Source organism: Neurospora hispaniola (genome assembly GCF_033458365.1).
Source record: "Neurospora hispaniola strain FGSC 10403 chromosome Unknown B0T23scaffold_1, whole genome shotgun sequence".
Classification (NCBI taxonomy): domain Eukaryota; kingdom Fungi; phylum Ascomycota; class Sordariomycetes; order Sordariales; family Sordariaceae; genus Neurospora; species Neurospora hispaniola.
In genome coordinates, this window is record NW_026944406.1 from 1,864,118 (window position 1) to 1,891,541 (window position 27,424).

General features: G+C 51.6%; 10 protein-coding genes across 10 annotated transcripts; 7 read left to right on the forward strand and 3 right to left on the reverse strand.

The window, feature by feature from the left end:
* Positions 1 to 308: 308 nt before the first annotated feature.
* Positions 309 to 1,054, forward strand: B0T23DRAFT_369239 (uncharacterized protein). The gene has a single exon (XM_062836502.1). It carries the CDS (start codon positions 380 to 382, stop codon positions 1,028 to 1,030), a length of 651 nt encoding a protein of 216 aa, XP_062696755.1. The 5' UTR covers positions 309 to 379; the 3' UTR covers positions 1,031 to 1,054.
* Positions 1,055 to 3,783: 2,729 nt separating this feature from the next.
* On the forward strand, positions 3,784 to 5,002 carry B0T23DRAFT_416716 (uncharacterized protein). The gene is made up of 4 exons (XM_062839644.1): positions 3,784 to 4,042; positions 4,096 to 4,236; positions 4,352 to 4,484; positions 4,701 to 5,002. Exons 1-4 carry the CDS (start codon positions 4,009 to 4,011, stop codon positions 4,981 to 4,983), a joined length of 591 nt encoding a protein of 196 aa, XP_062696756.1. The 5' UTR covers positions 3,784 to 4,008; the 3' UTR covers positions 4,984 to 5,002.
* A 1,884-nt stretch (positions 5,003 to 6,886) lies between these two features.
* B0T23DRAFT_369246 (uncharacterized protein) lies at positions 6,887 to 7,736 on the forward strand. The gene has a single exon (XM_062836503.1). It carries the CDS (start codon positions 7,014 to 7,016, stop codon positions 7,626 to 7,628), a length of 615 nt encoding a protein of 204 aa, XP_062696757.1. The 5' UTR covers positions 6,887 to 7,013; the 3' UTR covers positions 7,629 to 7,736.
* Positions 7,737 to 9,093: 1,357 nt separating this feature from the next.
* B0T23DRAFT_349065 (CRAL-TRIO domain-containing protein) lies at positions 9,094 to 11,008 on the reverse strand. The gene is made up of 2 exons (XM_062836028.1): positions 10,028 to 11,008; positions 9,094 to 9,975 (listed from the first exon to the last, which is right to left on the reverse strand). Exons 1-2 carry the CDS (start codon positions 10,653 to 10,655, stop codon positions 9,374 to 9,376), a joined length of 1,230 nt encoding a protein of 409 aa, XP_062696758.1. The 5' UTR covers positions 10,656 to 11,008; the 3' UTR covers positions 9,094 to 9,373.
* A 332-nt stretch (positions 11,009 to 11,340) lies between these two features.
* B0T23DRAFT_8738 (DNA polymerase alpha subunit B N-terminal-domain-containing protein) lies at positions 11,341 to 13,891 on the forward strand. Its single transcript, XM_062841924.1, has 3 exons — positions 11,341 to 12,024; positions 12,079 to 13,414; positions 13,488 to 13,891. Exons 1-3 carry the CDS (start codon positions 11,534 to 11,536, stop codon positions 13,662 to 13,664), a joined length of 2,004 nt encoding a protein of 667 aa, XP_062696759.1. The 5' UTR covers positions 11,341 to 11,533; the 3' UTR covers positions 13,665 to 13,891.
* Positions 13,892 to 13,896: 5 nt separating this feature from the next.
* Positions 13,897 to 15,988, reverse strand: B0T23DRAFT_307366 (splicing factor, Prp19-binding domain-containing protein; the record flags this gene model as incomplete). The annotated part of the gene is made up of 2 exons (XM_062834418.1): positions 13,897 to 15,526; positions 15,861 to 15,988. The coding sequence occupies 2 exons, from the start codon at positions 15,986 to 15,988 to the stop codon at positions 13,897 to 13,899; spliced, it is 1,758 nt and encodes a 585-aa protein (XP_062696760.1).
* Positions 15,989 to 16,458: 470 nt separating this feature from the next.
* On the forward strand, positions 16,459 to 17,147 carry B0T23DRAFT_8759 (uncharacterized protein). Its single transcript, XM_062841929.1, has 3 exons — positions 16,459 to 16,534; positions 16,601 to 16,857; positions 16,949 to 17,147. The coding sequence occupies exons 2-3, from the start codon at positions 16,688 to 16,690 to the stop codon at positions 17,046 to 17,048; spliced, it is 270 nt and encodes an 89-aa protein (XP_062696761.1). The 5' UTR covers positions 16,459 to 16,534; positions 16,601 to 16,687; the 3' UTR covers positions 17,049 to 17,147.
* Positions 17,148 to 18,659: 1,512 nt separating this feature from the next.
* B0T23DRAFT_8748 (uncharacterized protein) lies at positions 18,660 to 19,932 on the forward strand. The gene has a single exon (XM_062841927.1). It carries the CDS (start codon positions 18,947 to 18,949, stop codon positions 19,712 to 19,714), a length of 768 nt encoding a protein of 255 aa, XP_062696762.1. The 5' UTR covers positions 18,660 to 18,946; the 3' UTR covers positions 19,715 to 19,932.
* A 2,048-nt stretch (positions 19,933 to 21,980) lies between these two features.
* B0T23DRAFT_8826 (uncharacterized protein) lies at positions 21,981 to 23,311 on the forward strand. Its single transcript, XM_062841936.1, has one exon. It carries the CDS (start codon positions 22,310 to 22,312, stop codon positions 23,135 to 23,137), a length of 828 nt encoding a protein of 275 aa, XP_062696763.1. The 5' UTR covers positions 21,981 to 22,309; the 3' UTR covers positions 23,138 to 23,311.
* Positions 23,312 to 25,373: 2,062 nt separating this feature from the next.
* B0T23DRAFT_9254 (SUR7/PalI family-domain-containing protein) lies at positions 25,374 to 27,121 on the reverse strand. The gene is made up of 3 exons (XM_062841992.1): positions 26,631 to 27,121; positions 26,385 to 26,572; positions 25,374 to 26,327 (listed from the first exon to the last, which is right to left on the reverse strand). Exons 1-3 carry the CDS (start codon positions 26,859 to 26,861, stop codon positions 25,799 to 25,801), a joined length of 948 nt encoding a protein of 315 aa, XP_062696764.1. The 5' UTR covers positions 26,862 to 27,121; the 3' UTR covers positions 25,374 to 25,798.
* Positions 27,122 to 27,424: the final 303 nt, after the last annotated feature.

The following is a 27,424-nucleotide window of genomic DNA, read 5'->3' on the forward strand; positions in this document are numbered from 1 at the left end:
GGTCGCTCGATGCGGGTCGAGTGGCATGGCGTTCAGGCGGGGGTTGCGGTTGGCCCATATCATCTCATGGTTGCCGTGCCTGGTCGTGCCTGGCGCCTTCCATCTCGACATGTCGTCCTCTCCCGGCGCAGCTGTTCGTCTGGTTCCAGCTTGGTGCGGTTTGGGTGCAGTTCTGGTGCAGTCTGGCGCAGAGGCGCTGCAGCAGAGGTGTGAGGCAGACCGTTGGGATTGGACGCGGTCCATCGCTCGCAAGCACGGTGATGGCACAGCTCGACACAGCCAAGCAACAAGGAATGGAGGGCAGCAGACTTCACACTACAGTAGAGGTAGGGGCACACTCGCACATTGACCAACGCTTCCCTTCAGTGCGGGACACGGCATGATGGCGGCCCTCCTCCCAAGCCGTGAGCGACGACGGTACCTGCAGGAGGACTTGAACTCTCCCAGGGGCACTCACTGTCCCCATCCACAGTCCGTCAGACGCCATTTTATACCGTGGTCCCGTCCCGTCTCCATGGCACGCAGTTCAGTCTTGTCTCTTTACGAGAAAGGTTGTGTCTGTCGTCTGTCCTATTTGCAAACCAAGACAAAAAAGAAGAGAAAAAAGTCACAGCGAACAGCGATCATGATGGAGTGGATCTCACAAACCACGCACCTCTTCCTCGTGCTCCTATTCGGGCTTTCAACGGCCAAAGTTTTCCGGTCCACCCCGTCCTTTTTCCCGAGTTCCCTTCCATCGGCCCTCTCACAACTTCTCTCACACTGTCCAGCTCTCCTAGCCAGACACACTACCTACGATACAATAACCCCCCGTGACCCAGGGTTCGGTCGGATACCTGCCCGACTTGGCGACCCATCCAGGCCCCGTTTGCACCAGTTGACCCCTAATCCCAGGTCCCGGACGGACTCGACCATTCAGATCAGAGACACTGCTTTAGCTCCCCAGGGTTACCTTACCACTGGAAAGAACGGCACTGATCCGACTGCCGCCAGGCCTGTTGGTGAGCGAGATCCTCTCCTCTGTTCCTGAGCTAGACAGTACCGAAAGAAGGTCTAGAAGTTGAAGGGGTCTGAGGGGAAAGAAAGGGGAGGGGGTGCTGGAATCGGGAGGGCTCGGGCTTGGGCCCCGCGACCACTGGACTGTTCACAATGCCCATTTCGGTAATCAAGAGCTTGAGACAAACGACGGGGGAGGGTAACCAGGTGTTCAATACACAGGACACAGTACCCCGATGGAGATGGGGAGCCTGACCTGACCTGACCTAACCTGACCTGACTGATCACGACTTGGCCACTATGTAACACACTGGGACCGGTGCAACGCCGATGCTGCCAAAAGATTCAGCGGTCCCGGTCGGCATGGGCAGCCGAGCTCGTTGTTTTTCTACATATGGATCTCATTCCCGTCGACAGCAGGTGGTTGTCTTCCTACCTACCCGTTGGTAAACATGCCAAGTATTAGACGACGACGTTTTTATCTTATCGACGGAGGACTCGTCCGTTTGGTCATCAGCCGGGGAACAATCGACATCCACTCACGGTCGCCGAGGCCATGGTTCTGTTGTCCGTTGGGTCTTTGGGGGGATGCCACGGCCCATCATCCGTCAAGGTGAATTGGAATAAATGAACACAAGCGGACCTTGCAAAACATGATCGGATGAGCTTGCTGCTCCCGGAGATCTTCTCCAAACCTCCAGGTACGTATACAATCGGTCCAATTCTCGTCGTCTGTTATACCATCTGCTACTTTCTCTCCTGGCACCTGTCCACCTCATATAAAGAGGATGCGTAGCTACCCGGATAATCCTGCTGTGCAACGTGCGCTCGCGTTCATCATCGGGCCCATTCGGGGTACAGTCTGGAAAGCAGATCGCCATTCAGTGATGCTCACAGTGACAGCATACTCACGGAAACAGCACCCTGTGGCTTCTCAAGGCCTTCAATAAATTTGGACCCTTCTAAAGTCCCCTAGCTGATCGGCCCTGTTGTCGACGTCTGCCATTGCCATTGCCGCGGGTTGGCGGGTCAGGAGGGACTGGGAGCCCCAGCAGTCATATGGTATTCGAACAGCGCTACCAGCGAGACCAAGCAGCAGCCTGACTCTCGCACAAACCGGATGCCTCCACCAGGTGTTTGAACTGAAGGTTAGCGCAATGGATCGGCACGATATGGCGCGAATTCGGATTGCATCAAGCTGCACTAGTAATCATCCACTTGACACTGGAGAGAGAGAGGTGTGTGTGGCACGATGGTCTTTCCACCATCGGCCGTTATATAGCCATGTCCTTGTTTCTTTTTCTTTTTCTGTGTTTTCTGTTTTTTAAACCCTTTCCTTGTTGCTACCTAACGTTGCCGTTAAACACCAACATAGCCAGAGCTGGCTGTTTGGCCCGTCGCTTCCCTTGGCAATCCGCGCCGTTAGCCTCTCCGAGGCGTCTTCAGTTTGTACAGGGACAGCGAAGCAACGGGGCAGCGATCCAAAAAAGAAGTTCGTTCCCGGGGGTGCAGCGACGTGAGGGCTTTTAGTGTGCACACCAGAAAAGCCAAGAAGTGCCTGATGCCAAATTCAGGAACACCAATCGGCGTTCATTTAAGGACTTCGGCTCCATAGTTTGGGGGCAGTCTTGGCCGGCCCTCCTGGGACTGAAAAGGGGGTAAACAGCGAGACCTCAAGCGACCACACAGTGCGCTAAACTGTCTCAAGGGTTCATGTCCAACTAACGCCGTTACTAGTAGTACCTAGTAAGTAGGTGTTGTTCGCTTCGCCCTCGTCGCTGTTGTTATTCCATTTCTCTTCTTCCACCACCATGCCTAGCCTCCATCTATTTGAGTCGCGATCCTAGGATGGGCGATTACGTGCGTACTCCAGCTCCTTGGTGTCGCTAAAGCTCATCGATCTCATGCGAACACTCGAGTCTGTGTCTCCTCATCCTTGTCCTCAGACCGCTGTGTGTTCTGTGAGACAGTTTCACAAGTTTAGTCCCAATGGATACAAGCCTCAACCCCCTCGAGTCCCGTACTAGTCGAATTCGTCGTGCATTGGCGGATTGGTCAGTCATCAGTGGGGGTCTGTCGGGTCAGCTGGCGGACCTAGAAGCCCGAAGCACAGCCCACGTTCTCGGCTTTCCTGTCTCATCGGGATGATATGGGGAAAAGGCAAGGGGTTGTTGATGTTGGTGTTCTTGGCTGACAATCCTTCAGGACATCGCCACAACAAGATGGAAGTTTGTTCAAGTGCATCTGCTATCACCGTTCTTGCTGCCCGCAGACAGAACAGGGCGCGGAAAAAGAGACTTTAACCCGACATAGAAGGAAGGAGTCAATTCAAGTGCGGGGGCAGAGACGTCAGATGCACGTCTGTGCACAGTGCTGCGACCTTGCATTGCTGCAGTGTGTTCCTGCGTTAGCGCCTTTTTTTTTTTTTTTTTTTTTTTTTTTTTTTTACTCCGTGATGCTGATGCGGCGTCAATACACAACACGCCTCACTGCTCGTCTTGACGGTTGAGAATCTGAACCAGGCAGGTCAAGTTCCCTCCACGCGGCTCCCCACAAGCACTGCAACCAATATTGTGATGGGCTCTCTTCCGGTGTTTGGCATGACGCGGTCAGTTCGATAAGCTTGAGAAGAATGTTACACTAGAGGCAGAGAACTGGCGAGATGGGGGCGATAACACTGATCATCCATCGACAGCCTTCTTTGAGATACCCAGCACGAACACGATACAGCGCTGATAGAAAGGAACAAGTCGCTGATTGATCTTATCACATGACAACAGCTGTGTACCGGGACGGCTATATGATCTTCTTGCCAGCCCACATCGTCCATGTTTTCCCACGTTCCTTTCGATCTCGCACTGGTCTGAGCAGCCTCATGCTCGCAACGGGGAAGGTCCGGGACCTCGCCATTGGAATGAAGTCGGGCTTGGGCATGTGAACCACCAGGAGCGGGGCAATTTTTATATAACAGCCGCCAGGTCCGCAAGAATGCTTCCTAGCTCCTAAAAACTGATGGCAAACATGACTGAGGAAGCCGGACACACTGGTAAGATCGTGATCGAAGACGGCAAAGACCGCAAAACAACTACTATCATATAGTCCTGAAAACCGGCGTGGAGACTCGAATAGCATTAGCATCAGATGACAACGGACAACGTTCCGATAGCCCGGTGTTGCGAAACCGCGCCAAGCGGGCGTTTTTCCGTGTTAGGATTCCAGATCAAACCAGACCAGAGGTATGTATGTAATGCCTGCCTTTTCTTGGGCGTGGCTATCTCCGAAAGGATGTTTATTCCGGCACGGCAGATTCTCCATTTCAAAAATTGATTGAGGTCTGTTACCCTTGAGAAGACAGGCTCTCTAGATCTCAACACCTCAAAACACGGCATCTCCTCGTTATGGTCTGAGATTCAATGCGACTGCGATGCCATGACCGGTATCCCTGCGAGGGAGACATCCATCAAAACGAACTTGAAGGAGCTTGGACAGTGAGACAGCGACAGCAATAGCGACGGACAAGGACAGGGTCGAGAATCCACATTACCCCTGGATTTGTGGAGCAGACAAGGATCACTAGCGGGACACAAGTCAGTAAGCGGTGCGATTCCATTGGTTTTCAGATTTCGAGCTTCCAAGCAGTAGACTACAGGACCGTTGCCGTGGTCTGTGCCCTCTGTTTCCCTTTTCCTCTTCCTCTCAGACAGAGTCTCTGACCCCGAGTTGATCTCTCCTCCTGAGAAGCCCGACCATCCATCCAATCCCTCACCTCAAAACAACCCTCAATTCCGTCCATCCATCTCACCCCCAATGATGTGCGCCGTCTCAATGCACACATTCATCGACATGTCAAAAGAGGGGCATGCCAATGCAAATCCTACATTTCTGTTTTGTTTCTTTGGCGGGGGTTACAACGTCACACTCGTTGTCCTGAGTCGTGACATACCTACAGCACACACAACACGTCAAACAACTGCCCTGCCCGGATAGGAAACATGGGAAGAACGGCAGGAGACTTCGATCCCAAAAAAAAAAAAAAAAAAAAAAAAAAAAAAAAAAAAAAAAAAAAAAAAAAAAAAGGACATTGAAGAGCTCTCAACTCGCCCCGCACACCACTTGTCACCACAAGGTGCACTGTGCGGTTACATATTCTGATGACGACCTTCACTGCTAACAAGCGATATGATCTTTGGCGGAGCTTTCGTCCCCCTTTCCCCATCCGGCTGGAGGGGGCATTCGGACATCGTCCGTCTACTAGAGCTGTGAATGGGCCTTGCGAACGAACTTAGAATAGGACAAAACGCGCTCGCGGTCTGCTTTCTCTTGTTTTTTTCTCCCCGACGCGAAACGACGGCGGCGATCGTTCATGCGGCTACCCGCTCAGTTTGCTGATTGGTCTCTCGTCTGAATGTCTCTTTAAAAGTGTTCATAACATTATGCACGTCTGACTGGCCGTAAGCATTGTGCGCCGGCGAAACAAGGCAAAAGCACTGTGGATAGAAAGCTGACAGAGTACAATTATGCGAAACACGCGATGTCGTAAAGGCACCACTGACTCTTGGGAATAGGAAAGTCGGAAACATGTCCTACAGCAATCGGCGCGCGCGAGCTGGAGATGCAAACTGCCAAAATAGCCACAGAGCCATCCATCGTCAACACAGATTTGAAGATTCTCGAAACACACCTGGCCGCGGGAAGCCATGTGGTCATGACGATAAGCTCAAGGCCAATCCCTGGTAAGATATTGATGACGGCCATGGAAAGTCACTGGCCTGAACTGGGATTATACACTACAAGCACGCCGCAGTCATTCACCGTCTCCTGGTGTTTCCGCCCATCCATTGGTCACGGAGCTCTCGGCAGTCATTAGGCGACGGTGGTGCTCTCTTTCTCTCCTTTTCTTCAGCCCTGAAAGTGGACGCTCGTTCCTCATCATCATGGACCATATACATCAGCTCCCCTTGCCCGATAAAAGCCGTTGTGCTCGCTGTCAGCCTCGGATTTACCTAGTGTACCTGGCATGAGCCGCATGACGGACGAGCCCGGGCAGGGTTGCCAAAATGGGCATGTGCACATCGTGTTCGGGGCTTCCATCGATGTTGAAGCATGACGGTCCGGTCTCCTTACATGGTGTACTTGACTGGATTTAGGCACCTGCTCCGAACGCACGCCAGCGATGCGACCGAGGTCCACTCAGCATCGTCCAGCTAGTGCGACATGTGTTTAGAGGTAGAGGATATGAACCAAGCGGTTACTCATCAGTCCATCCTCTAAAGGCACACCGACTCGCTCTTTGTACAATGTTTCCTTTTCGATGAGTGTTGAGGGAAGAAAGACCCCACTCTCATTGGCTACGCTCCATTGAAAAGATGGATGATACCCAGAAGCAAAACGATGACCATCAGAATTCAATACGAAGGTCACACATACATAGTAAGTGATGTTGGGTGACAACTAAGCACATTTCCCGGCCTTATACCCGGCAGAGTCTGGTGCTGCGAACATTTGGTTCTATCAAGCCGGACTTTCGTGTTGCACGAGCGGTCCGCCCCCGGCTCCGAGGTAGTCACCGAGCGCCCCGGGGTACAGGCCCATCAGAGAACCTATCAACCTCGGATGATCGGCTCCTGTCCGAAGCTGCGGGCAGGAAGAAAAGAACGACGACTTCGCATGGTCGTCAAATCTACCCTACCCGCCTAAATTCGCCGGGGTGTCCTCTTCCGTCACAAGAGTGCCTTCTCCGTGCCGGGTTTTGACGCATGATCATGCACGGTCAATAAGGTTGCATCCCATTCCTCTTCAAAAAAACCACCAATCCCAAGACGGAGTCCGAAACTTCTGAAACTCGCGCTTTGTCAAGCGTCAGCCAAACATTGACGAAAAAAAAAAAAACTAAAAGACCGGGTTTACCCTGGTCATGCACTGTCAAAAAAAGGAAGACATCTTGCCCATTGAGGAAGTTAGGTTGTTGACGACAACCCGTTCTCGACTCGTTTGATAACCCCAGATTTGACGATACGATGACTCGCGTCACCGCCGTCGACATTTACACATCTCATAACGCTGGGCGATTCATCAATCTCAAAACCGACAAGATCAAACAAACACGCATGCATAAAATCTTGATCCTGCATAGCTCAGACAGCATGAACGACAAGACTGCATTCACCTTCACCACGATACTTCAACCAGGTGGTGGCGAACAATTACTGATTACATCGAACGTTTACCTTTATGCTTGCTATATCCTGATTATCTTCTATCACTGGTATTTCCGTTCTTCTCATTCGCTGCTCTTCTGTCTTTTTCCTTCTTGCCAACCTCAGACGTATATGATCAATCTGCAGGAACGCTTCGTCATCAGTGATTGTCCGCTAGGGACGGATGCCACGATGACACATGCTACCATTGCCGGGAGATCCTCTTCGCCTTGTTCATCCGTAGTGTATATTACTTGTCATTGTGTCCTGAGTCAGGATCTGGCTAACGGCAAGTTGAAGATCATTTTTAGGGTCATTGAGCGACAGGATCTCCAGGAATACCTAGTCTTCTCTTCTGTTCACATTTTGCCAGAAGATCTGTTCCATGGGAGAATCTACTGCACTAGGACAGAGTTCCATCTCGTGGGGATGTGATGCAGTCTGTGATGCAACAAAGCTATAACCGGATGCTTGTAACTTTGGCAATACCAAACGTTACCATGGAGATCATACAATATACAGCTATACTATACTATACTATACTATACTATACTATACCCCTCAACTCCTTACCCGTCGATACTTTGACACTTCCTGTTCTCTTCTGTTGCATTTTCTCGAAGCTGAAGCAGCACAATCCCAGTACTTATTGACCCAGAGCAGAGTCATGTTTACCCCCTTGTTCTGCTACGCTTCAGAACTGATTACATACACTCTCGATGGTCAGTTGACGCATATGCGACTTTGGAAGTATTGGACTCAGATAAACATTCAGCATGCCACGCCAAACAACGTCCTTTCAGCCTGCATCCAGCTGCATACCTATATAGTGTATATATATAGCACCCTCGCCACATCTGATGCTAACCAGGATCTCCCGTCCGGCCACATCCAAACTAAGCAATATTTTACCGGGAAACCCCCGGAATATCTCAACAACCGTCTTCCTTGCCCACCCGTTCCGTTCCGCTCCGTTCCGTCCCTCCCAGACCAAACGCACGCCCGAACGAGTGCTTGAGCAACCGGGCCGGTTTCTAGTATAGTTCAGCTGTGTAAGGTGTGGGAGTTTGGGGAACTTGGCTACCTAGTAGTTGGCGTGGTTCTTCTTACTCGCTGTTATTAGGTATCTTGCTTCGAATTAGGTATCCTATGCACTCACTCTCACTATCTGATGACATGCTTCCAAGAAGGGCTTCATCTCGTGTGCTTTGACTATACTCTATGAGTGAAATGACGAATAATGTTGTTTCGCTCCTGAGCAGAAGAAGACCAGTGTGAGCGATCAAAAAAAAAAAAAAAAAAAAAAAAAAAAAAAAAAAAAAAAAAAAAAAAAAAAAAAAAAAAAAGCAGTCTGGAAACTTACGGTATAAACTCGGAAGCGACAGGCAAGATATACGAGTCAAAAATTGTCCATAAGGTGAAAATGCATGAAAACTACCATGATCGATAAGATACAATAGCAATCGTGCCAAGAAGGAGGAGGAGGAGAAATGGAATGTGGGCGTGACGGTAGATGAGCTCGTGCTTTCAAAACTCGTCTTGATGACGAGAGCAGACAACCCAAGCCTTCATTCAACTGCGAGATTGAACTCGGTACTCTGGCATTACATGAAAAATGGTTCTGTCGTAGTGCCTGGGTCTTTTCCACTGGTGCGTGGCTAGTACTGGAATATAGTGTATAGATCAACCCCTAAAACTGTTTGTTAGCGCAAGAGGTCCCACTGGGTGTCTCACACATGTACCAAAACTTGACTCCATTCACAGCGGCCAAAACAAACCTGTGTTCAGACAATAGCCATACAGTCAAGAGATTGTAGAGCATCAGGTTATATGGCGAAGCAGCGACCCGTTTCATGTTCCACTGAGTTTTACTAGTGTTTGAAGAGTGTTAAACAAACTTTGGCGTGGTTGTCACTACGTTAGGTAACCCCTATTAAGTAGTGAGACCGAGTGTTGTTTTATGTAGGGTAGGGACCTCTTAAAACAGTGCCAACCCTTTGTCCAAACTGGACTGATATTATGCTTCGCCTTCTATGGTGTCCAACTGACCAGAAACACCCTAATGGCGCCTAGCTTTCTATAATTGGTATCAAATACGCGACAAAGGCTCCATTCTACTCTTTACCTAAACCCATTGCGACTAACCCCAACACCGTCTATTATACAGCTGAGCGCACCTTTTACGCAGTGGTCTCTCCGACCTCAGTTGCCGCGACAACCTTTGGCTTTTCCTCTTCCTTCTTCTCCTCCACTGGCGCCGCCGCCGGTGTGGGCTCTGGAATAGCAGCAGCATCGGGGGCCGGGGCTGGCGCCTCGTTGTGAGCCTCCGTTGCCACTGGTACGGAAGCAGCAACAGGGGGAGGAGCAAGAGCAGTCTCGGAAGCAAGAGCAGTCTCGGGAGCAAAAACAGTCTCGGGCTCAGCAGCCGGCGCAGGCGCAGACGCGGCAGGAGTGGGCTCAGGAGCAGAGGTGACAGCGGCAATAGGACCAGCAACGCCAACCTGAGCATGCCCAGTGATGAAATCCTCCAGCTCGCCAATCTGCTGGCCACCGGCAACCCAGCGCTGGTACTTGGCCTCCCGCTTCTCGGCGCACATCTTCTGCAGGGCGGGCCAGTAGGTGGCATGGTCGTAGTCGAACTCAAGAGAGCCGTTAAACTCGGTCCAGAGCTGCTCGGCGGGGACGTACTTCTTCATGTCCTCGTTGAACTTGAGCTTCTCGCGGGTGTTGGGGTCGATGAAGGGGGTGATGAGTTTGAAGAAGCCATTGACAATCCAGGGAACTGTGCTTGGTCAGTTTTTGGGTGTTCGTCAGACATTGGGCATTGCACATACCATTGATAATGAGAGCGCGCCCGAGTCTCTCGGGGTAGTGGTTCTGAAGGATGTTGAGAACTTCGCGAGCCTGACCGATGCCAGGAGCCGTGTTGGACCTGGACTTGCTCGACTTGAAGTTGATGAGCAGAGACAGGGTCTCAACCTGGGGCGGCATAAGGTCGATAACGCGCTCGAGCATGAAGACGAGGTGCTGGACTTGGCGAGGAGAGGCCTCGGTGTTCTGGCGGCCAGGGTTCAGGTAATGGCAGACGCGGCCCTCCTTGTCGTAGCCCAAGATGATCTGCTTGCCGGTCTCGTTCTCGGGTGAGATGTGATCCGCAGTCAACTCCTCGACGCCGTACTCTCTCCTCCACGTGAGCGTGCCCAGGATGCGTTTCTCAGCCTCCTTTTGATTCCATTTCGTTGCGCGCAGAAAGCGGAGGAGACATTCCCGAGTCAACCAGAACTTCTCTCTATCGGTGATGGGACCGGCCTTGCCCTCAGTCGCAGGGACTTCCTTCCAGTTTTTGACTTGCTCGAGCAACCAGTTGTACTTTTCCTGCTGGTCAGCCGTAAGCGCCGCTTGGGGCTTGGGCTGGCTGTCAGGGGTAGGGGAAGCCAGAGGGACCTTGAGGACAGTGGCCATTTTGAGCGAGCGACGTGGTAAAGAATTTGGGAATTAAAGAGAGTAGAGTGAGCAAGATCAGAAAATGCAGGAAAAAAGGGAACGAGACGTAGGAGGTTGGCCTAAAACAAAGAAAGTTGAGATACGTTGAAGTGGAAGTGTAGTAGAATTGGACGATGCCATCAGCCCAATCTCAAGCGACCGACGATGTGTCAGCCGCAACCAGATTAGGGGCTTTGATTGCTGGCCTCAGGGCAGATCGCTTCGATGATCACGGAAATTGGCGAATGTCTTTCCGTCTGGACCGAAGCAAAGCCAAGACTTGGAAGCAAGTGAGATGTAGAAGATTTGTATTTCACCATTAAAAATATGTGCTAGCTAGACGGAAGATGTGACAAACCCAACGTGCCAATATTCTCGAGTCTTCATGAAAACATTTTGCTGTCCCTGCGTTAACTTTGAAGAGTTCGGACGATCCGTCTGCAACTTGCAAGTACATCTCAACTAACTTGCAGCAAAGCGCTTTCCGGATTGTGGAGCTAGGTAGAGAAGCCGCCGCGCACCAGCCACAGATCCCCTGAGCTACAGCGTCGCTGCGTCACACCCTCGGGCCACAAGGACCACCCCTGCCAATTGGGTTAGCGTGTTTTCGCGTTAATTGATTTCTACGGCGCGGTTAGCAATGGCGCGTTCCGTAAATGTGTAGTTCCCCTCCATGATCATATTCGTGATACCCAATTATTTGTTTGTTGATTGTGCCACTCAAGCTGCGATTACACAACCCAAACCACTATTTGTTGGAACTTCAAGTAGGGACGGGACCGCATCGACTAAACCTGTCAAACACCACGAGCACCGAAGAGAAGAACGAGACGCAAACATCACCTGCCATTGCGATCATGGCCGATCCAGTCGTGGCCGAGCTCAACGAGCGCTTCGGCACTGCCAACACCGAGCTCTCTCCAGATGTCATATATGAGCTCCAATCGATTATGCGCCTGCACGAACTCGACGTCCAAGACATGTTCTTCAAGTGGGAATCGTACTGCATCAAGATGGACATGGACCAGCCCAAGATGTCCATGTCCACTGTTCGCAAGTTCAAGCAGGACCTACAAGACACACTAGAACGAGCAAACCGAGCTCAGGCGCTGGAGCAAGTCAAGACCGAAAAGCGACCGGGAGGAACACCAAGGCCAGGAGCGAGAAACAATAGCGATGTATTTGGTATGCTCGACGGACTCACAACACCGGCAGCACGACGGGCAGCAAAGCTTGGTTCGGCTAGGAAAACACCAATGGGGACTCCCATCGGCTCCCGCTTGAAGAATGAGCCCGTAAGCTCGCCGATGAAGCTGGAGGCACAACTAGATGCCATGGGCGTGATTCCGTATGTCCAGACCAGTTCCCTGCATACGGACTGTACCTTGCTAACCGTTCCAAGACCATCTTCTTTCAAAGACAGACAAAACGCCGGCGAAGTGATCGAAATCCTCAACGAAAATCTCCCTGCACCCGAACCACCCATCGCTCCCTTCGGCGAGTCCCGCATCAAACTTACTGCCGCCTCCGATCTGAAGAAACTGGGCTACAAGCCACTAGCAATGAAGCTTTCTGAAGCATCCGAGATCTTGGACGACAGGATAGACGACTTCACAAGTTTAATTCTGGAACATTACAAGTTGGACGAGTCGGTATTTGGCAGCGCGGCTATGCAGAGTACCACAGAGATCGTGGCAGTCGGGCGTGTCGCCTCTGATACGTCCGAGGGCAAGCTCAACGCCGCTTCCCTCGTGTTAGAAACCTCCAGAAAGTTGGGCGGCGGTTTCCGGGTACCCCTAAACGTCAGCAAGCTCAAGGGTTACCAGTTCTTCCCCGGACAGATCGTCGCACTACGCGGAACCAATACCACAGGGCGCGAGTTCACCGTCAACGAAGTCATACGCATGCCTCTCATGGGCAATGCTGCCTCCACACTAGAGACCATGACAGCACACCGTGAGAGGCTACGCGGCGGTCCGGACGCCATGGACACCGACGACGAAAACCCCATGCCTCTCAACGTCATTTTCGCCTCTGGTCCCTACACCGCCGACGACAACCTCGACTTCGAGCCTCTCCACACTCTCATCAACGAAGCAGCAGACACCTATGCCGACGCCGTCATCCTCACCGGCCCCTTCATCGACGCCGAGCACCCTCTCATTGCATCAGGCGACTTCGACCTCCCCGAGGAAGCCGTCTACGACCCGGACGCCGCCACTATGAGCACCGTCTTCAAGTACCTCATCTCGCCCGCGCTGAACCGACTCGTGTCCGCCAACCCGCACGTCACCATCCTGCTCGTTCCCTCGGTTCGCGACGTAATCGACCGCCACGTCTCCTGGCCGCAAGACGCCTTTCCCCCCAAGGAGCTCGGCCTGCACAAGAGCATCAAGATCCTTGGCAACCCAATGACGCTCAGCCTCAACGAGACGTTGGTGGGGATCAGCAGTCAGGATGCGCTGTGGGAGCTCAAGCATGAGGAGTTGATCGGCGGCACGGTGGAGGATACCAATGGCTTGTCAAGGGTGGCAAGGTATCTGATCGAGCAGAGGCATTACTTCCCACTGTTTCCGCCGACGGATCGGACGAAGCTGCCCAAGACGGGGAGACAGGTGATTGACGGGCAGGCTGCGCCGGGCGCCATGCTGGATATCAGTTATTTGAAGTTGGGCGAGATGGTTAATGTGCGTCCGGATGTCTTGATTGTGCCGAGCGCGTTGCCGCCTTTCGCCAAGGTATGTTTTTTCTGTGGTGCTGAATTTGCTTGTTATCCCGGGGATGCGTGCAGTTACTGACTTTGTTGTCTAGGTCATTGAAAGTGTGTTGGTCATCAACCCCGGGTATCTATCACAACGCAAGCGAGCTGGTACATATGCCAGGATGACACTGTATCCGCCAAAACTGTCGGAGGCGGATGCTGCGCCAGGTGGGATGCTTGCCCATAGGATCTTTGAGAGGGCAAGAGTCGAGGTCACCAGGATTTAGACTGGATCTCGAAGTTCTGGGGTTTGTAGACATGTCTTGATGATGTGAAAATTGGAGGTATAAATCTGGTTTCCATGTGTTTGTATTCGGCATTGGCATGAGGATAGGTATAACCAGGTGGTTTGGCGTCGGGATGAAAAAAAAGTATGCACATTCACCTTGACGATACAACAATATTAATGTAAGAAGTTCTTGCATGAGCCGACGAGGCCGCAGGTAGGCAAGACATGGACTACCTAGTATCCACCTTTCTTCGCTTGTCGCTCTCATACCAGTCCCGCTCTCTGGATGGTGACCGTTTCCTCCGCTCGCCATGGTCGCGATCACGATCACGTCTTGGAGACGGCGACCGGCGCCTCTCCCTGTAATCATCATCCCGACGTCTGTCACGGTCCCGATCCCGATCCCGGTGACGGTCCCTGTCTCCGTCCCTGTCACGGTAACGGTCCCGAGAACGGTCTCTATCACGGTTGCGATCTCTATCGCCTCCCCTATACCGATCCTCACCACGCGGCCTGTCATCACCCCTTGACCTCTCCGGGGCGCTCTTCCGATCACCCAGCGGAATGGCATTCGAGCCCTTCGGCCCATCACCACCCCTATCCCTGTACCGATCCCTATGAGAGTCATCAGGCTGGAACCTTTCATCTCCAAACCTGTCAAACTCCCTCCCTGGCCTATTGTCATGCAGGCGACCCCACTGTCCCGTATCTTCACTCTTGAGGTCTCTGTACTTGGTGGCGCCCTTTCTTCCCAGCTTGGTCATATCTCTCAGCTGCAACGCCTTGGGCAACAGCTCCCGGTTCTTAACATCGTCCGCAAACCTCGCGCCCATAATGTCGCGCTTGTCCAGTCCCATCTCCTTGCTCTCATCCTGGTAGAAAGCACCTTTGTGAAAGTACTTTTGCATGTATGCCATCTTGCCTTTGCCCTCTTTCTCTTCCTTCTGCTGCTGCAGGTGTTTCTCATCTTCGGCACGACGTTCTTCTTCCGTGAGGTTCCGTCGGCGCTCGATCTCTGCGAGTTCCTTCTCCTTGGCTTCGATGGCCTCGCGCTCGCGCCGCACGCGCTTCAGCTCGCGCAGCTTCCAGGCAGCGTATTCGGCTTCGGGGTCAATGTCATCCGTGTCGTCGATTTGATCGTCTTCTGGGTCGGTGTCGTCGTCCCAGTGCTTCTTGCCAGCGGCGCGGGCGGCAAGGTCTTTCTTGATTTGCTCTTCGACAAGCTCGTCGGCGGCGCGGCGGCGGGCTTCTTCGGCAGCTGCTTCGTCTTCTTCGGGTGTCGATTTCTTGTTTGTCGAGGCGGAGTTGGATGCAGTTACTCCAGCTTCGCGGTCGGCCTTTCGAATGAACTTTGGTCGCAGCATCAACCGCCTTGGTGCTTCCTCTTCTTCTGAGCTCTCTTCCTCTTCCGACTCTTCTTCCTCGCTGCCACTTTCCTCTTCCTCTTCGTCTTCCTCCTCTGTCACAAACCCTTCCTCTCTTGCTTTCTGTTCGGCCGCAATGCGCGCCTTCGCTGCTGCCTCCCGTCGCTTCTTCTCTTCTTCCCTGTTGTCTTGGGCGTTGCTGCCTATACCGGCGGCTTTCAAGTTGATCTTGCCATCGTTGCCACGGCTGATGATTCGGCCAGGACCTGCTGCATTGGCAAACTTGGGCGCTGGCGCTTTCCGCGTGGGAGGCTTCTTGGGGGCTTCCTCCTCGTCTTCGGGAACGTTGTCGGATTCGGATTCGGAGTCGACGCCGGTGGGCTTGCCGGCGCGGTAGCGCGGTGCCTTGACCGGGTTGGCCGTCATGCTCTTAGCTGGCGGCATGACGGGCGTGGCTGTGGGCGTGTAAAACTGATATCTGGTTGACAATGCAAGGCTGACAGATTAAGTACGGGTGGCGAACCTTAAGGACGGAATGGCGTTCAGAAGGAATGCAACTTTCATGTCCGAGTGTAATGATGAAATTACAGTGCAACGTCAAGTTGTACGATACGTGCAGTAAATTTCGTGACGCGGCAAGTGGACCTCGCAGCGGGTCTGTTTGGTTCCCGCTCCTGCCCGGCCACGACCTGGCGCAGCTATCGAATGCCCCGCATGACAGCCCTGTGTGCCTGTGTTCGGGTGTCTGTTGGTCTGTGCTTTCCGACTTGCAGCGACGCGACGAACAGAACAACTCTTAACCTAGGACAGGAAGGGGCTCTAAGACTTACAGAAAGCGCCTATCCAGGTAGACGGAAGTGAATAATGCCAATTGGAAAAGAAACAAGATACTGAGGAAGGTACATAGCTCAACCAAGACAGGAAGAAAGTCCTGGAAGCAGGGTTGGGGACGAAGCATTCGGCGTACTGTGTATAGTACCTATCTAGGGTGTATACCTATTGGCCTCCCCAGCTGTTGTTTGGCCCGTTTGTGTTCACCCAATCACTGCAGGCATCCCCGCCTTTGTACCTCTATAAGTTCCCTTCTTCTCCCCCCGACTTTTGTCCTTCTTCTCAAGCTTCACTTTTCCTCATTCGACACGCTCGCTCTCTTGCCAATCTCCGCATCCCACGGACTGCACAGCATCAGCGACATTTCAGCAACACAGTCTTCTTTCCTCCTCCGACCTCCGTTGTCTCATATGTCATCGTTCTGTAATTCATGAGGCCCAACCGTATGATCAAACCTCACTGTCCTACCAGCAGCATATTTTCCTCCTCTTCCTGCCCACAAGGTTTTCGCTCAGGCATTCTTCCTTGATGACATCGCCTTGAGGCTCGGCTCTCTTCCCAGTACGGCTTCGTTATCAGCACCGCAGCGCGTGTCATCGACTCTGGTCAGGTCCGAGGACAACTCCGTCATCAAAGCGATCCAGTCAAGGTCATCGCGGGCCCTTCCACTATCGTATGTCTGCTCTCACACCACACATCATCCGTTTGGGCTTGAAACTGACCTCGGTCTCACATTCAGACCAATGCTGTGAAAATCGAGTACCTGGTACCTGAGCACAGTAACGAATCGCTCGACAAGCTGGTTTACCTTCGTCGATGCCAGAGGATGGCGATCTTTCCGGCACTAGCAGAAACAAGAAGCGCCCCTGCCTTCGCATGGGCCTTGTCCATCCTTGCCCTTCCTCAACCAGAATTGGCGCGCAGTTCCTCATGTTGCGCACCCACGCTGGCCATCACAGAACCACCTTCCAGCACTGTCCTCACCTCGCATCATTGGTGAGGGCGGCGAAGTCGGCCTCTGCACCTCCACGCGGTGCCGCCCGGGAACCTGAATGCTGATTCCACCTTTTCGCGCCAACTTACTCAGTCTCATGTGCGAGAAAACAACTAGATACTTCTTCGGCAGCATTCAGAGCAAACGCAGAGACGCAATCTCAAGTCTTGTCACGGCCACAATGACGGACTGATCACCCGAATCACAGAGCCGGATGAATCCTCCGACAAGACTACGACGGGGAAGTTCTATGGAAGCAGAGACGATCGTACCCTCTTACCTCTCCTTTCACAGGCGACCCCACCCTCCCCTCCGGCTGTGTTGTCAATCACAGTTGGGCAGGAGTTTGGTCCGCCAAGTAGCTGATGTGCAAAGTGTCTTTCCGCAGCCATGATCATACTCCTATTATCGGCCGTCGCCGAGGGTGCTCACATGCAACACGCAGATTTCAAGCTGGAAACAGTTATTCTTGTATTCTGCGTTGATCATATGGATGAGACCAAAGACAACGTTACATATCGAATTGCGAACATAGTTATCAGGTCTACAGCATCGGCGGCTGGCTTACGAGCCAGACGCCGATGCTCGTAAGCCAGCCGCCGATGCTGTAGGCGTGACGACATCCGGTGTCCAAGTGTCTTGGCCCGGGGCCGGGGTGTCATTCTTTTTTGAAGTTTTTGCGGATGGCGCCTGGTTCTGATGACGACTGGAGGTTCCGTCGTCGACGTTTCTCTCGGAGCACGCCAGGCGTGTTTTGAGAATGAGGTGTGCCGCTGTGTATTGCTGGGCGGGTTCGATTCCTGTTTCTTTGGGCCCTAGTTTGGAGGGACGGCTAACACGGCGCCACTGCCTTGCGATCTTGATGGCTATCCTTTACTCGGTAAAGAATAGGGCCGATCATGATGCGCAGAAAAAAAATGGACTTGCAAAAATCACCCAAAGATGTCAGATGTCTTTCTGGAAGGTTGGACAGCTTGATGTGGACGGAACTATTGGATCTGTTGGGATTTTGGCGGACAGGTTGTAACGTCGATGGTGTATAATACTTGGTGTGTCTGTAGAGTAGCTCTGTTGGTCTACTGGCCGACAGAAGATATTCGAGGGCTCGTCGGGCTTAGTGTCAATGTCGATGTGACCAGCTGGGCCGTCTTGAAGCACAGTAATGTCGCCCGCATCATCAAGTATGTACGCTACACTTAGAATCCTAAGTTCATCACATTTGATGCTAGATAATCTTGCTGTGCCTTCTAATCTACCTCGAGATCTAGTTGACATTCCATTTCTTGCCTCGTGCGATCTTGTGTTTGCCCAGTCACCTAGGTATCGTACGTACTTGGCAGTCAAAAGCCAACTACCTACCTATATCATCTGAAATGCTTCAAGGTAAGCCCAATGGTACCTATCCAAACACCAAAACATGGCCAGCCAGAAAAGAGACAGTTAAAAGGGTTTGCTTCACCACCCGCTCACATCGGTCAATCCTTCGTTCGACATAAGGAAAGTACTTAGACACTTGCCTGGTGAGATAAAATCCAAAACCGCAACGTGCCAGCCGTTTCGTTCTAGAGTTAATCCAGCATGGAGGTGATGTAGCTCATTGAAACCGAGGCTGATGACTTCTATCGCAGTATCCCTTTCTTTATGGTGTTTGTTCATGTTTCGCACAAAGCCTTTTTCTTGTTGTTCCATCCAGCAGCAGTGTGGGTGAAACATAATTTCATGTGAACTTTACGATACATCAACTGAAAGGTAAATTGACTTATATATTCCTTTCTGCTAACATAAATCACTCAGAAAATACTTCATCATCTGCATGAAACAAAGGCTAGTTCATAGCATCATTTCCTGGATGATCCCGGAGATATGCAGGACAATGAACACAGTCCATATACGTGTTTCGCGGGCTTCTTTTGGGTTCTGGATGAAGTCAGTTCCGGCTCACATAGTCAGGAGCGCTAGATATAAGAATGGCCATACCTATATCTATCATCTCTTCCTCTCTCGTTACTCTACAGATTCCCATCATTCAAGGACAGAAACCACCAGTCAAAGTATTCAACTCACGCAACACAACTTACCAATCTCACCACCATGTACAAGACGAAGCAGACAGCGAAACGCACGTTCCCTCCCCTCAAGCCTTCGAACTTCAAAGCACCCGTCCCGCGCGAAAGCAGCTACAGCGACTCTTACTCCCATGAGTCCTGCCCCACAGCCTCTTGCGACTCTTGCTTTGGATACATTTACGACAATGGCTATGACTCCAACACTGAGGAGTGGGATGAGGAAGATGACGAGGACGACGATGATGACGAGACTCAGTCGTCCGCCTGTCAGTCCCAGGTGACTGACCCGTTCTCCATGTCTTCCATGTCTTCTCTCTTTGGCCCTCCTTCTTTTTCTTCTCAGCAACCTCATGGTTTTGCCCTCAGCGCTCCTCCTCCCCCCTTACCTTCAACCTCCAGGGGAAAGGAACGTGCTCAACAGCCACGGTGTTCCTGCCAGAAAGTTTCCAAGGGATATTGCAACGGCACCTCCGGTCCTCCCAGTGGTGTTAATAAACAGAACCAAAACCCAAACACCACTGAAACTCAACTCTCCATCTTCAGCAACAACGGACAGACCGGGATTGATGGCCAGACCCAAACTACCGAGAGTCAGGCTTTGGGACATTTGTTGGGCGATGGCCGTTGTGCTGCCGACGTAAAGGGCAAGAATGGCAACGGCAACGGCAACGGCATGATCAAGAACTTGAATGTGTATAATCCGAACATTACCATTCAAGTGACGCCGGAGAACTTTAATAGGTTCAGCAAGTTCTTTCCTCAAAAGTCAGGCAATACCAGCAATGGGAAATAAGGGAGCACACACGTAGTCGCGTGAAGACTAGGATATCAGCGTGCTTGATCTTTTGATCACAGATGAGGGTTTTCAGCGGGTATTTGGTGCAAGATGATGTGGTTTAAATTCGAAAGAGGGTTTGAATTAGTGATCATGGCTTTGAGGATTTGAGTTGCATGCGGGAGAGAGGAATTTCTTTGGATACATGGTAATAACTGCAATGAAATCTGGTGTTCAGTTCAAGATAACAGTCTGCCTTCTGTGATGTTTGTTAAAGGTTGGTGGTACATGATAATTTGCGTAAGGAAGATGATGAGAGAAGCGGAAGACATGTGATACAGTTGTCTTGAAAGACCGTCATCCTTCCCTCGTCAGGGAGACGGTGAGACCTGAACAAGATAAGGCAACCACGAGGTATCACAACAGGTCCTGAGAATAACCTTCCGGTCAACGTCATGAACAAAGACTTTTGAGAGTAGCCATGCCGGCTGTGAAGATGAGTAAGGTGTTACAAGATGCTTTGATGCATGAGGAGGCTGGGATCAGGAAAAGGTTAAGGAGATCGTGATAAGTGAAACCTATTAAATGCCCTCGGTCATCTTCTGCTGCCAGGACGTTGCAATGGCGCAAAAGCGTCGCTTGCACCGCACCTTTTCCTCGATCACGGTTGGTTGCGTCTTTTCCGGACATACTCGGTTGGCAGTAGAACATCAGTAGCCACCAAGGATCATGACAGGCCCGATTGTTCAACCTCGTCAATACACGTGATGGAGGCATCGTGTAGGCTGAAAACAACGGGACAGACAAGCTCCTTTCCTATCTCCCGAAGGCACACATGAGCACCCAAACGAGCTTGTCCTCCACTCGTGGTGCTGCGGAGTTGAAGGTTTTTCTCTCATCTCCCGGCTCCCCCCCTCTTCTCGGTCAAAAGTATAGGTCGGACAGACCATGGCGGACATGGATACTCTGGAGTAGCATGGCCCATTGACGCGGCCAGCCGGACCGAGCAAGGTGAGAAAACTGTCGTCCTATCGACAATGCTAGATGGCTTGGTGCAGCGTGCTGTGTGCTGCGAGCGTGCATGCATTGCATGAAAGACTGCAGGACGCAGTAAGGTACACAGAGAAAAACACATGGAGGGACCTACATTAGTGCGATGATGACCGCAAATGCGCGCTTCATTCGCCATAACAAGATCAGGTCATTCAAGTTCGAAAGGCTCGATGGTATATACCTGACCCCACCTCCCTCGTCTATCTCTACCTCTACAACTTGGGCGTTCCTTGTTCATTTTCTCTGTTTGTACGATGCCGATTTGTACCAGGTCGTTCCTATTCCTGACAGATTGCATTGGCGATATCGAGATGTGAGATTCAATGGGATAGCTGCTCCTGCCAATTAGTGTAAAGACTGAACGGATAAGCATCATCGAGCGAGGTGGTGATAGCGGCTGCCGTCCAAGTGTGATGGGAGCTGATGGGGATCGCGCGAAAACGACGCACGACAAGCGACCATTGGCCAGCTGTGGCAGGGATTTAGACGCCCATCTCATCCGCTAAACCCAGATTGGCCAAGTCCTCTAAGTGATCACTCGAGTCCCCACAGCGGACAGGAAGTGCCTGGTTGGCTGCATCGAGACATTGCATCTCCTTCCTTCTTTTTCAACTTCTTTTTTAGAAAGTGCAATCGTCAACACGCCTTGCAGGACCGTCAAGGACCGTCAACGCAGCAAATTCTCCGGTTCTGGCTTCCTGCCTGCCTGCCATGGATGAACACTCGCCTCGGGCTGCTTAACCGCCCATCATGCAGTTGCATTGGTCAGTATTATAGTAGCATTGGTGGACCCAGTTCAACGACAGACATTGAACGTGACAGGAACCATTCCCTTGCCATGGACGGGCACACCCTCGACACACTGGGTTCAGTTACCTCACAGCTTCGTGATATCGATTGATGCCCACATTGCCTGGAAGCATCTTCCTGGGCCCCGGTCTTGTTATTGGCCTCGCGTAGGAGGCGGCCAGATGCGTGGTACTTGCGCCATCACTTGTACCAGGGAACCGACAGAGCCGACTGGCTTAGGTTTGATCAGATAGGTAGCAACCCCTCTCTTGCCGTCACTCTACATTGGATATCACCGACCAGCCATGGTCACTAGCAGGCGGCCATAGTCTCTTGTTGATCGATGCATGCCGTTGTGGACCAGGACCTATTCTTAGGTGACTACCCGTTGTTACCCCTCTTGGTGATATGTTGATATAAGGCTCAGTTTCCTCCCTCTCTTTCCATTTCTCTTTCTTCTTTTTTTTTTTCTCTTCAGCAAGTTCTCAAACTTCCAAAAGCCAGTTGTGTTTTCCCCCCTCCCCCCCTTTCTTTCCCCTTTCCCATCGTAGAGCTGTGCTCTATCGATTAATTCACTTTCACTAATACACCAAAAAATCAAATCACGGTAGCTTGCTGGTCTCGCTATCCCCCCCAAATTCACACTCACATACCCCCCCAAAGCACTAACTGGTTTTTGCTTGCTCGACTCGCCGTCTTACGCGCCAATTTACATTCTTCTCAAGATCCGTTTTTAGTTTCGTTTTCAGCATTACCCCTTAATCAGTCAACATGTCCGCCATTCAGCTTTCGTTCTCTCTCCGTGTTTCTTCTGGCGTCAAGACCGTCCATCTTCTTGGTTCCTGGGACAACTACGCCGGCCAGCTTCCCCTTTCCAAGGACAAGACCTCCTCCAAGTCTGGCTCGTGGAAGGGCACCTTCCGCTTCCAGCCCGCTCTTGTCCAGCCCGGCCAGCGCTACTGGTACTACTACATCATCGATGGCTACCACGTTTCCCACAACCCTTCCGAGGAGTTCACCGTTGAGCCCACCACCGGCCGCTCTCTGAACATCCTCGACGTTCCCAAGTCTTCTTCCTCCTCCTCCAAGAGCTCTTCTCGCCACTCCCGCGACTCCGTCAAATCCTCCATGCGCGAGTCCCTCTCCGTCGACATCCCCAAGGGTCGCCCTCTCTCCATCTCCCAGATCAAGGCTCCCAAGCCCATGTCTCCCCACGCCACCCGTCACATCCTCGATGCCGACTACAACATCGACGAGCTCTCCACCCGCTTCGCCTCTGCCGGCATCTACGACGAGTACGATGAGGACGTCATCACCGACTTCGACATGCGCTCCTCCCCCGTCTCGTCCACCGGCTCTTCCGTCAGCTACCGCTCCGACAGCTCCAGCCCCAGCTCCTCCCTCTCCGGCTACTCCACTCCCGCTTCGGACTGCTCCAGCTGCATCTGCGAGCGCTACGGCATCACCCGCAAGGGCGAGCGTGTCCGTCTCGACTGCGGTGGCTCGCGCTGCGGCTATGAGGACTCCTGCTCCTCTGAGGATGAGGATAGCTACGTTGAGCGCAGCTCTCGCCGCAACGGCATCGTCGTCCGTGCTTAAGTGGCTTCGCCCCTGCCTCGGGTGAGGAATTCAAAGAAGACTCCATCCTCCACGACTTTTGGAAGGGAACTCAAGTAGGAACGTTTGTGTGTTGTGTGCAGCCCGGCCTTGATAGTGCCATTAATTTGCCACCCACCGTCCCATACTCCCAATCCGGTCAACCAAGAAGACATATCGACGTCCCAGTCTCGATTCCAGCACTCCGATGTTTGCGCCTAGTTCGCCATCCCGTCGCTCGGAATTCGATGAGAGATAAACACGGTCCGATCACGCTCACTCTCAGTTGTTGAATAGCGACTGCAGCGAGAAAAAGTGTCAGGCGACTCAGCTCTCCAAGTGACTGAAGTATGTTGAAGTCAAGGTTTCTGTCCCCTTGCGCGCAAGCCCAACCGGCTGGTCCCTCGGGTTCGCGTCGAGGCACAGACCTCATTCATCATTACATCTTGTCGCTTACTCGACACTTTTTCTTCTGCCCATCTGCTTTTCCACTATGGTGGTTAATGCTGCGGCCCCTCACTCCACGCATGCTTGCTTGCAAGTTTGTGTGTTTCTGTGAAGTCGATAAAGAAAACTTTTTCTTGAGATGTATTTTGCGTGTTTTACCAACACCAAACTTTATTCGTCAAGCCTCGGAGTACTTGGCCCCACTGGTTGGTGGTTCAAGTCCAGCTTCGGGATATAATATTTTTCACCTTTGTCAATGATGGCACTTCTCCTGGTTTCGTCGGAGGAGCAAAGCCTACTTATTTCTGTCAATCTTGTGGCACTTGAACTGGATGGTTCTTGGAAAGTTCAAAACTGGCTACTTAACTTTGTATGACTTATGAAGATCATGAAAACTCAACAAAAAAAAGGAGGAACTGGGATTGGAAATCGTGGAGGAAGAAAACTGGCAGATAAGCTGAATAGCAAGAATTGCTGCAGAGGCCAGAGTAGGATAGATACCGCTATGAAATCTATGCCTCGGGAATTGATGATTATGACTGCTCGCTGTCGTGTTGCTTAACCTGACTTTGTGACGCTTTCCTAAGGAATATCCCAGCTTCTCAATCACCTCCTCACCAATTCATAATCTCCAACCGTGGCCATAGATCACCAAGCCGAACCGGACAAGCCCTACATCCTACGTGGCAACACACAAAATGAATGCAGTCACGACGATGGCTGTCAAGCTAACTGCGTGTTCCGTCTTCCATCAGAAGGGTAATCATCGAGTGACCAAACATCTTCCTTCAGAAACGATGAAAGTATATTATATATACATTTACGACGATGCCATACTTTCCAGGTCCTCAAAACCGACCGCCTGCTAGCGGACGAGCCACTAAAAAGCAGGCCGTCCTGCATATCGTTAGAGCGATTGTTGAGTGTGTAGCGCGGAATTTAGTCAATACAAGACCGGTTAGCGTCCTCAAGTGGATACGTCATCCACGAAGTAAAATCATATAAAGAGAGAACGACATCAATCTGTCAAAAGAGTGTGAGGGTTGGTTATAAGGGAGAGGTGAAGGGAGAGGTGAAGGGAGAGGTGAAGGGAGAGGTGAAGGGAGAGGTGAAGGGAGAGGTGAAGAGATGATTAATGAAAGAAGAGGGAATCGCAAGGCTTTTTGAAGAAATCATCAAGAGACGCTGAAGAGAAGTTGAGGAGTTTTATAGAGATTGAAGGTCTAGTCTAGTATCGGATGAAAGTTTCGCGAATAAAACGAAGACATGTCCAAGATCAGGTTCAAATCCCCCAGTTGTTCACTATACTTAGTGCTTGTCGAGAATTGAAGAGTAAAGAATCGGAGATTAAACGCTTCTGACTTTGAACTCAATCAGGTATCTATTATTCAATGGCAGCTCCGGACATTGCTAATAAATTTGGAAAAAAAAAAAAAAAAAAAAAAAAGAATGTATTCCATTCTCGACTGTTCAAGTCATCCGTTCCGACCGTCACTCAATTGCCATCGTCTGTGGCGATGTTTGGAACCCCCAATGTCCGACGCCGGCAAAGTCGGACCATTCATTCATTCCGGGCCATCGTCATACCGAGGACGTGTATTTATTCCCGCTTGTCTTTCGGCAACAGGGCTTACCCGGTCACTTGTAATTTGGTGTTCATTTTAATTTTTTTGGCCGGTTCAGGCCTCCTCCATAAGGCGAGTCCTTGGCCCATACTACGCGAAGAAGCGAAATGGACAATTGATCAGCGAGTTGAGTTTTGCATTCGTGAAAGAGAAAGGTAGAAGTGTAGTGATGTGTGTAATACTCAATAAGTCTATTGACTAAAATACTTTCTTTGAGTGGTGTTTCACGCGGTGTCATACAGGTTCGTGTTGTATGTATTTTTGCGTAGGTACCATTCCCAGTCAGTCTATGTTGTATTTGTATGTCATGTCCCCCCTCTTCCCTGAAAGGGCGAGTTTATAGGGGATATCCAAGAACTCCTGTGCAAATGCCATCATGGTCGGCCAGCTAAAGAATCTGGACCTGACCTGTTGTATTTCAACCAATCGACGGAATCGGTGTTGAGAAACGATGCCGTCCGTGTGAAAAAAGCAGACCTTTCAAATTCTCCTCCAACGCCATGCAAGTAAAAAGTCAAGATCAAAAACCCAACCCATCCATTTCCTTCTCGTTCTCAACCGACCCTGCGGGGGAACTCAGCCACTCCGAGCTCTAACCGGCGTGGATGATCCTCCCATCAGGCTTGATCAGCCTCCTCCCGCTCTTCAGATCCCGCTTGCTCGCACAGCAGCATCCCATGCCGCTGTGCACCGCGAAGCTCCACATCGTGAAGCCCGTGGCGATCCACATAAAGACAAACATGTACGTGCCAACATCGGCGTGGATGTTGAGGTCCGACTGCGCTTCGGCCGCGTACTTGAAGGCGTAGCTGATGACAGTGCCGATGATCGAGGCGGCCAGGGTCAGGATCATGGAGGCGAACGAGAAAAGGGAGAGTGGGAGGGACCACCACCGCGACTTGACGGGCAGGATGGGCGAGACGAAGATGAGGACGAAGTTGAGCACGCAGGCGGTTAGGAAGAAGCCGAACATGATCTGCGAGGTGATGCGCAAGACCGAGAGGATGGTGATGATGGCGGTGGGGATTGCGACGGTGGCGCCGGAGAGAAGCTCGCTCATGATGACCTTGACCGGGTTAAACCAGTAGAGCGTTTCGGGCTCGGAGCAGTACGTGATTCCTCTGTGATGTGTTAGCATGACAAGTCTGTGGATAGGAAGGGGGAAAAGGTTGACTAACTCAGATTGATATCCCTCGCAAAAGTTCCACAGACCAACTTGGTAAAAGTCATGCAGACCTATACTTTGAGCGATACTGTTGATCAACTGCGCATTTGGTACCGATTCCGGGATGATGTCGGCCAGGTTGAGCTTGTAGAAGTAAACATTGCGAAGCACGGGCTTGTCGGATGTGTTGCCAATGAGAATCTGTATTACAGGTCAGCTACATGTAACACGAGTGGCTAGCGATATCGAGTTAACATACCAGTATCAGGAACACCCAAGACACCAGATACCCAAAGGAAGCGCTCCAGGCGAAGTATCGCCGTAGCCTCGTTGCTCGCTTGATCTGTCCATCACTGGGTACCCCTTCCTCTCCTTGAAGTGTCCTTTCGTAGCTTGCGTCTCGTGTTTGTGGCTGGGGTGAGTATCGTTCTTTGGGTTGGTCATCCAAGCTGTTCCTCTTTCGGAGGTTCAGTAGTGATTTTAGACCCATTGTCCTGTTTCTTGTGCTGTTTCCGGATCCCAAGGATCTGGAGGGTAATGATGTTGACTTTGGGTGCGCAGTCACACCTTCTTCCTCGTCAAACTTCGGTTAAGGAGAAGAGGCCGGCTCTTTCAGAGAGTTTTGTCCCAAGCTTATCTAGAGTGGTGTTTGTTGCTGGTGGTGGAGGGTTGTGGTTTGGGGGACTTTTGAGGTCTAGGGGTCCCGGAGTTGGCGAGAGTGATGACGACGGGGCTTGGCTCCGGTCACCGGCGGGAATTGCAAATCCAGGTCGAAAAGTCTGAAGGTCGGTCTTCGCAGGGGAAAGAAAAAGACGATAGTCGCGGCAGAAGATGGGGGATCGACTGGTTAGTAGATTGATGAGGTGATGTCGTTATCAAAAAGCAGGCTTGTTCAGGTTACGATCGCTACAGCCACCGACCTGCTTGGCAGATTGGTTTATTGGGACCTCGTCTGATGGAGACAAGCCTTGGGCAGGGAATTATTGTTGGGTGGTTGGGGGTCTGTGCTGATGATCAATCGACAAACGTGGACGACAATCAGGATTCGGGATG